The 9,227-nt window shown below is 40.0% G+C and overlaps 1 protein-coding gene across 2 annotated transcripts; it reads right to left on the bottom strand.

The window, feature by feature from the left end:
• Positions 1-863: 863 nt before the first annotated feature.
• Positions 864-8,176, bottom strand: LOC120061115 (E3 ubiquitin-protein ligase NRDP1). Of its 2 annotated transcripts, XM_039010670.1 has the most exons (7): positions 7,907-8,176; positions 5,554-5,593; positions 5,148-5,263; positions 4,652-4,923; positions 4,080-4,215; positions 3,849-3,952; positions 864-3,577 (listed from the first exon to the last, which is right to left on the bottom strand). In XM_039010670.1, exons 3-7 carry the CDS (start codon positions 5,235-5,237, stop codon positions 3,223-3,225), a joined length of 957 nt encoding a protein of 318 aa, XP_038866598.1. In that variant the 5' UTR covers positions 5,238-5,263; positions 5,554-5,593; positions 7,907-8,176; the 3' UTR covers positions 864-3,222. The 2 variants fall into 2 exon arrangements, with proteins under 2 accessions (XP_038866598.1, XP_038866596.1); XM_039010668.1 differs by lacking the exon at positions 5,554-5,593.
• Between the last annotated feature and the right edge of the window lie 1,051 nt (positions 8,177-9,227).

The raw sequence follows: 9,227 nt of genomic DNA, 5'->3' as shown, positions 1-9,227 counted from the left end.
GGCATTCCATCCATTCACAACAAAGGGAAGGATTTAAAAGGAAAGTCCTCAATAGAGAGTATGGGCTGCTGGCCAGAGCTCAGCAGACACTGCTGCTGTAGACATACTGTACACAATGACTGTACTGACCATGTGGGTGTTTGTGTGGGTAGACAGACCAGGAGCTGCCAGATAGACTGCTGCTTAGACCCCTAATGATCAGAAACCATGATGTATGGAGGCCCTACTTGTAAATAGGAGTGACTTGATACCTTAAGAAAACAGCCATACAACAGTACCATGAGTATCACAATTGCAATTTTATTTATTTTTGTCTGTACACCCCACAAAAGAGAAAATGACACAAAACAGAAAAAAATGACAATGACAGGAACAAAAGATAGAATACAGAACAAAAGATTCACAATCCAAATTGATCTTCATTTAATTGACATTTTTGTACATTATGGTGACACAAAGTAACATGAAGTTAATTTCCAAATGTTTGTCAGTGGTGTAAAGTAACTAAGTAAAAATACTTGGAAGTACTACTCAAGTTGTTTTTTGGGGTATATGTACTTAACTATTTATATTTTTGACAACTTTTACTCCACTACATTTCTGAAGAAAATACTGTATGTACTTTATACTCCCATAAATTTCCCTGACACCCAAAAGTACTCTAAACATTTCGAATGCTGAGGCAGGACATAAATATGGTGTAATTAACACACCTATCAATATAACGCGTCATTCCTACTACTTCTGATCTGGCGGACTCACCAAACACAAATACTGCGTTTGTAAATTATGTCTGAGGGTTGGAGTGTGCACCTGGCTGTCCGTAAATAAAAATAAAAAAAGGAAATTGTGCCGTCTGGTTTGCATAATACAAGGAATTTGATGTATAGCATTTACACTTACTCAAGTATGAAAATTGAGTACTTTTTCCCACCATTTTTTATTTTTATTTTTTTACTCCATGTCTTTAGATCAAGTCCCTTTTCGTTTGTTATTTTAGTTTCATTCAGTTATTAAAAGCCTTTAGATAATAGTTTGGTAAAAAAAAAACAGTCAAAAACACAAAAAAAGCTTCAATCATGATTGAAATAAATCAGATTAGGCTACACAATGTTACATCCCAAACGTTTAATGTCAGTTGGACCCAACTTTATGTTGACTATGTACAACAGAAGCAAAAGGACAATTATGAGCTTAATTGTATTTACATAACACGAAAACATCTTCAAGCATAGTCTTCCAAATAAATAAATATAATGCATGGCACAAAAAAATAAGCTAAACATCATGACATATTCACAGAAAAACAATGCTGGAGTGAGCAAAACATGTCCAAAGGTAGCATCCTGAAACACATGGCCAATGTTTACACAGATAGCCCAATTCTGATCTTTTTTTCACTAATTTGACCAATCAGATCAGCTCTGGAAATGATCTGATGTGAAAAGATCTGATTGGCCAAAAGACCAATTAGTGGGAAAATAAATCAGAATTGTGCTTCCTGTGTGAACGCAGATGGAAACCAACAGACAAAAATCACATTGTCTAATTATTGTATAAGAAGAATAGCTAGTGAGGGTATATTTTTTCAATATAATATTTGTATTTACATAATTTTTTATACTCATTTATTTACACAACAGAAGACGTAGGATGGGGGAATCTAGAGAAACTTAGATCAGACAAAGCTTTTAATAGCACATTATGTGACTCTTGTAAACATTCCATCTTAGAATATCTTGGTTATCATCAGTTATGTTCTTTTTCCAGGTGTATTTTTGGAAATGTCCTTTTAAGGCAAAGATATTAAGCTCATATGTAAGTAATACTCCTCTTCTGGTCATTTTAGGATTCTTTCAGATCTTCCATTCTGCTTAATCCCCCCCCCACCCCTTTTCACTTTCATCTTTCAAAAGACAAACAATTACATAACCATTGTGAAATTGAAAAAAAATATATATATGTCTGCCACTCTGGTATGCTCCCATGATGATTTAATCAGACGCAAATATATATATGTCTGCCACTCTGGTATGCTCCCATGATGATTTAATCAGACGCAAATATATATATGTCTGCCACTCTGGTATGCTCCCATGATGATTTAATCAGACGCAAATATATATATGTCTGCCACTCTGGTATGCTCCCATGATGATTTAATCAGACGCAAATATATATATGTCTGCCACTCTGGTATGCTCCCATGATGATTTAATCAGACACAAATATATATATGTCTGCCACTCTGGTATGCTCCCATGATGATTTAATCAGACACAAATATATATATATGTCTGCCACTCTGGTATGCTCCCATGATGATTTAATCAGACACAAATATATATATGTCTGCCACTCTGGTATGCTCCCATGATGATTTAATCAGACACAAATATATATATGTCTGCCACTCTGGTATGCTCCCATGATGATTTAATCAGACACAAATATATATATGTCTGCCACTCTGGTATGCTCCCATGATGATTTAATCAGACACAAATATATATATGTCTGCCACTCTGGTATGCTCCCATGATGATTTAATCAGACGCAAATATATATATGTCTGCCACTCTGGTATGCTCCCATGATGATTTAATCAGACGCAAATATATATATGTCTGCCACTCTGGTATGCTCCCATGATAATTTAATCAGACGCAAATATATATATGTCTGCCACTCTGGTATGCTCCCATGATGATTTAATCAGACACAAATATATATGTCTGCCACTCTGGTATGCTCCCATGATGATTTAATCAGACACAAATATATATATATGTCTGCCACTCTGGTATGCTCCCATGATGATTTAATCAGACGCAAATATATATATGTCTGCCACTCTGGTATGCTCCCATGATGATTTAATCAGACGCAAAAAAAGACAACGTTTCGATCCGAGTTGGATCTTCATGGATCAAAACATTTTCTTTCTTTAGGGTCTGATTACATCACCATGGGAGCATACCATTTATTTTTTCTTTGATACGTTCTTCTATCCTGCACCTGATAAGTTGAATGTCTGTATTTTTATATTTTTTCCATCGAGAAATAGACCCATAATTCGTATGTTTTTAGAGAGGAGTATTTTTTTTATAAAGAGGAATAAATCCCTGACATAAATGTCTGGACTCCTCTCTGCCAAACTATACTAGACATTCTCCTAATGTTGGCTAGTTTCTTATAAAATCTCCTTCCCTCCTTGCGTTCTTATAAGATCTCCTCCACCCCATGGGCAAAGATCATGACCAGGCCAGGCTCTAGGATCATGTCCTCTCCCATGTGTTGATTCTCACAGGCCATCAACACCACCGCCTGTTTCCCAGGGATCCGCTTGGCAACGTAGTTCTCGTAGTAACGCCGGTTCATCTGCCGCGTCTCCAGCGTGGCCAGGCCCTGCGGCCAGTTGCGCTCGTGGGCATTCTCAATCAGGTCATTAACGATGGAAAGAGGACACCCGCTGTCGATGAGTGAACGCTTGATGACCGCCTGGAGAACTGCGTCTGGCGTGGAGATCATCCCGCCCCAGCGTGTCACCCGCGCAGGTTGGAGGGAATTTACCCATCTGTTGGGCAGGAAAGGAACAGGTGAGATGGGGAATAGGGATTGTTTTTATATAGCTCTAAAGAACTTTGTGACAATACTGCTGATGTAAAAAAAGGGATTTATTAAATTTGATTAAGTTCAGGGTGATTTAAGTGGTGGTACACATTGATAATTTAAACAAACAATATCCAAAACACAGTAAATAGATGATGCTTGCTGAAATAAAATGCTGAAACTATGTCAAAATATCCTAAAAGGACAGGGCCAGGGGAACAGGAGAGTAAACTCACTCCAGGATCTCGTTGTACTCAATGCTCTCCTCCAGGTTCTGCATGTTGGGGTTGGCGCTGCGTATTGCTCTCATGTAGGCTTTTAGCAGCTGGATGTCCCGTTTCTAACAGAGAAAGACACAGACACATTATATTCCTGACCTTTGAGGAACAGAGCACTAATGGATTTTTATGAATTAGGCATTTGCATATGTTTGTACGCTGTGTGTGTGTGCGTGCGTGTCTGTTTACTTGTTCCCCCAGCTGATGCTTGTGCTCTACAGCATTCTTCTCCAGTTCAGAGATCTTGGTCTGCTGCTGCTGTACCACGCCACGTAAGTGCTTGATGCAGTTGTGGTTGCACATCTCATCTTTTGGCATCTCTAACCTGTAGAGAAATTGTGACATTATGAAATGAAAGCCACTAGATCACTCGATTTGTATTTTATTTAACCTTTATTTAACTAGGCCAGTTAGTTAAGAACAAAATCTTATTTACAATGACGGCCTACCACGAACAAACCCTAACCTGGATGACGCTGGGCCAATTGTGAGCTGCCCTATGGGACTCCCAATCACGGCCGGTTGTGATACAGCCTGGAATCGAACCAGGGTCTGTAGTGACGCCTCTAGCACTGAGATGCAGTGCCTAAGACCACTGTGCCACTCGGGAGCCCCCACTCTAGAGACCACTACAAGACTAGATACTGTCACATTCTGCAGTGGTGGTGCGGCATGCCCAGGAACTCAAAAGTCATAGCCATGTTTTTCATTCTGGCCGGCCTGTTCTACTCTGCTGTGTAATGTGCTCTAAGGTGACTCACCCACAGCCCTCCTCACAGTTGATGGGCCTTTTGGGGTTGTGCTCACAGTCCTTCAGGTGAGACTGAAGTTGATCTAGCCGCAGTGTGGCTGTGCAGCCGAAGCCAGCATTGTCACAAGCAATCTGGAGTTTGGAGAGCATGTTGCGCATGATGCGGGGCACAGGCCGGAGGTGAGCCAGTGTCACCACGGTGCGGTCCACAGGACAAATCTGCTGCTGATTGAACCACTGGGTGATGCAGGCGTTGCAGAAGGCATGCTCACAGTGCGGGGCCTACATGTGAGAGAAAATAATGAGGAGATGGAGAAGGGTAAAGAAGTAGGGGGAATTAAGTATGTTTTGTATGAAAAATAATAATTAAATCAATAGGTCTTTATCCCAGAAATAGGTGACTAGCTGAGAGGAAAGTTAGATTTTTTTGTAATAAAAATAATAATTAAATTGATAAAAGGGATTAACCTGGCTGAGAAGGGAAGAGGGAAATGTAGGGCACTAACCTGCACTGGCTCCTCCAGTACCATGCTGCAGATGGGACACAGCAAGTCTTCATCCACCTCCCCTTGGAACCTGGTGACGTCATACCCCATGGCACATCACTGAGACACACAAGTTTCTGCAGAATACAAGCCGGGTAGGTGAGTCACTGCCTGGAGAAAATCCATTTCACAATGCAAACCTGTCTAGAGGACTGTTTATGGCATATCTGCAAAAGCAATGCAGCAAAACATACCCCAACATACCCCATCCTGTGCAATGAACATAACTTCAAGGTCAAGCCTTGTTGTTACCGTATTTTTAGCATCGTAAACAACCTCAGCTATATCCTCATGCTAAACAATGTTGAGTGGCTCAAACCAGTAGCTTGAGAGAACTAGTGAGAAAACAGAAAAGCAGTACCATTACCTCACTCACAAATGGCCCTCATTTCTCCCATTCAGCAGGACTGTCAAAGGTCACATGGAGTGGCTTTGATGAGACATTGTATTGGGAGACAGACACAATCAGACACATAAGCCTAACTTTCTAGGCATTTACTTAGAAATGGTATCATGGTAATGACACAGAACTTAAACCAAAGACAGTACAGTATGTTTTGAAACTCCGCAATTACTATCCTTGGGGCTGCAGCCAGGGTGGGAAATTAACTTTATGGTCTTTATAGATATATATATATTTTTTTAAACAGCCACATTATTTTCACTATAATTACACCAAAGATCACCACAGAAAAAAATGGATGAGCATGTATTACTAATAAGAAATAATGGGATATATTTCTTAAATTTCATTACATTTGTGACCTGTGTCTTTTAACTAATGTACGTTAAAATAAATAATTTAGTATTACAATCTAAATGTACCTTTAATCCATCTGTCTGCATATTTCAAGATATGGCATATGAGTGTGCAGCGAGATATGGTTTGAACGATACTTTTCTTGTCAATTATCTTGAAAAAACATGCACTTAGAAAATGGGAATCAACCAGTCCTCCATCTTTAATACAATGGAAATGTCAAATGCTTATTATCTAAATGTTGAAAGTGCGTGGGTAATAGAGAGAAAAAACTAAATGGTGCGGTTTGAGGCCATGTGGCGGAGAATGATGCAGGCGCTGGATATGGTGGTGTGAGAATGGGGATCTGGGCAGGAGTTATGTTGTGGATGTTTGTGTGCGTCTGTCTGTTGTTGTTTGTATGTGGATATATATATGTATATATGTTTTTATTCTTTAACAGTTCTACAAATGAACATCAAGAATCAACAAAGTGCCTGCCCTGCCACAAACAGCTGCGTGATACAACTTATTTATAATGATTGTTCAGGGCTCTATGCTGACATTTTATTTGACAAATATAGAAGCACACAAATAAATCTAGGAGAGCAATCAAAGTATTTGAGCGTTTTAATGACTAAACGTCCACGAATAACAGTTTTTTGGGAGTTATCCATGCTCAATCATTAGGTGAGATTTGTTCCCGGGTGGCGCAGTGGTCTAATAAGGCACTGCATCTCAGTGCAAGAGGAGCCACTACAGTCCTTGGTTCGAATCCAGACTGTATCACATCCAGCCCGTGATTGGGAGATCCATAGGGCTGCGCACAATTGGCCCAGCGTTGTCCGGATTTGGCCGTCATTGTAAATAAGAATTTGTTCTTAACTGACTTCCCTAGTTAAATAGTGGTTTAAAAAGTCAAAACATTTTAGCTAACCCTTTAAGGGACGGGCCGTTACCGTGGTAACTTGAGCACTCGCTTGTCTGTGACGAAAAAAATCACCAACTGTGACGTCTTGCTAGCAGCAAACTCAAAGTAACATTGAAAAACAACCTAACATGTGAACAAAACGATGTAACTGGCCAAGAAACACGAGAACAATGTCACACTTTAGTAGTATTTCTTGTCAAAACGACCAATTTCTACATGTGGGTTTTGGATTAAAAACACTTCACAAATGCTCTGTGTGACCACCCGCCAACGTGGCCGGTGAAATAGACATTCTTACCCCGCGAATGACAAAATCTGCCCGCATTTGGCGGGTGTTAATTTCCAACCTTGGTTGCAGCTGCTGCTTTGGCATACTGAGGATGAGACAGGGCATTAAATAGTTTGATCTGACTAGGGCCTGTTTTCTGGGTGTTGACTAAGAGCCTGCTGATTAACACAATAGTGTAATCACAACTAGCTACCATAGATGATAGACTGTAGCCTAAACAATCAATTGGAGAACATATCTGCTTTAAACCCTTGCTGCCTAGCCTCCCATATTTGAGATGAGGCTCTTGCTGTCCCACTCCCAGCTGACTTGTGACATATTTTCAGTATGGCAGGCAGCAACACTACACAGCAGACTGGGGAGGGATGGTTAAATAAGATACATTCTCTTATATCTATCTGAAATTATAGGATATTTTACAGACTGTGGCTTTAATGAAATGCGATAGCTCAAGCTAGCTAGCTAGTTAGCAGTCTAACAGTTAGACCTGCAAAGCTGCAGCTTATAAATGTGAGTTATACTAAACGTTCGTTAGCAAGCTGCCATCAGAGAGTCAACGTTAGTTTCTTAGTTTAGAAAATAAATAAAGCCAACTAGCTAGATAGGTTGATCTAGTGATGGCTAGCCTAGCTAGCACTGCAGCTGACTAGCTTGCTAGGCCAACTGTTGGCTATATCAGCACGCTCTTGTTGACTTGCTAATGTTATCTTACTGTAACCCTTTTTCAAATAAAATATTCTGTTATCGGAATAAACACTTACGTCCTTGAAGAGCAAGCAAAATGATTGAATGACAATTTCCGTAATTTCAGACCTCTGCTGACAGCTAGCTAGCCTCCAGCCACATCAGCTAGCCTAAGTAGGTTGTTGCTGGTTTAGCAAGCAAGCCACTCCGCCTCAACCCGACAGGGGGGCGTCAGAGATGATTGAAATCAATGATATTTTAAAAAATGTAAGAAAAAGAATTGTATAAAAAAAAAAATCTGTTGATATTATTGAAAATAAAAACAAGGCAACAGTGAACATGTCGTCCCCCACGAATGATGCAGCGCCCCCCCTTGAGCCAAGTGAAATATCGCGTGTGACTAACACATTTCAGTTAATTACTATATAGCTCCGGACTTGGGCCAATCGGTTCAATTTTGTACATGCAGGATCGTTATGGCAAGACGCATCACTCATCCAAGTTTCTTCCAAATCGTGCCAGTGCTGTCTTAAATATCGCGTGTGACTAACACACAAACGAATGGGGGTGGAAAAAGATCCACAGTCCCCGATTTCATCGTGGGGACCATTATCACTAAATCTGGTTTGTAATTCAACGTGGGTCATTGGATGTGGGCCCTTAAGCTTGGGGCCCTTCGGGGCCTCCTGCTTCCTGTGGAAGTGGCTGACTCCTAAGGTCCCTTGCAAGACTACCTATTTGGGGCACTGTCTTCTGTTTTCTCTTTTTTTTGTGTGAAGGTGACTATGCCTCTTGTCAGGCCTGGGTCTAGACCACCATCATATTTTGGCTCCCATGGGCCGTAGATGAACCAGCAAAGAAGGTGTGCTGGCTCTGGGGTTCAAGACAGAATTCTCCTCTTTGGACTTTTCTGACTATCATCGTCCAACTCATAATCTATTATCCCATTAGGCCTACTCATCCCTGTCTTTCATTAAGAGATTTTACTATTTACCTGTAATGTATTCTTCAACATTTAAATGATAACGACTTGCATACAATAGGCCTATCACCTGAAAGGTTGAGAAAATTAGACTATTATTCTTGTGAAAATTCAATCAACTCAACACTTGTCTAATCAAATCACATTTTACTTGTCACATGTGTCGTAAACAACAGACATGGACTAACAGAGAAATGCTTACTTACAGGCCCTTCCCAACAATGCAGGGAGAAAATAATAAAAAAAGAGAAATAATAGAAAAGTAAAACACGTAAAAGTAATGATAGATACACAATGAGTAACGATAACTTGGCTATATACAAGGGGTACCAGTACCGAGTCTATATGCAGGGGTACAAGTTAATTTAAGTAGATATGTACATATACCTAGGAATAAAGTGACAGATAGTTAAATA

Source organism: Salvelinus namaycush, chromosome 16 (assembly GCF_016432855.1).
Source record: "Salvelinus namaycush isolate Seneca chromosome 16, SaNama_1.0, whole genome shotgun sequence".
Taxonomy (NCBI): Eukaryota; Metazoa; Chordata; class Actinopteri; order Salmoniformes; family Salmonidae; genus Salvelinus; species Salvelinus namaycush.
Note: the sequence above shows the minus strand (reverse complement) of the source record. Positions and strands in the feature narration are given on the sequence as shown.

What these genes read in the sequence shown, in the direction of transcription:
- LOC120061115 (XM_039010670.1), bottom strand. Translation starts at nt 5,237, where the DNA reads ATGGGGTATGACGTCACCAGGTTCCAAGGGGAGGTGGATGAAGACTTG. An exon ending in TACTGGAGGAGCCAGTGCAG is followed by an intron (nt 4,924 to 5,147) that starts GTTAGTGCCCTA and finishes TCTCACATGTAG; the next exon opens with GCCCCGCACTGTGAGCATGC. An exon ending in GAGTACAACGAGATCCTGGA is followed by an intron (nt 3,578 to 3,848) that starts GTGAGTTTACTC and finishes CCTGCCCAACAG; the next exon opens with ATGGGTAAATTCCCTCCAAC.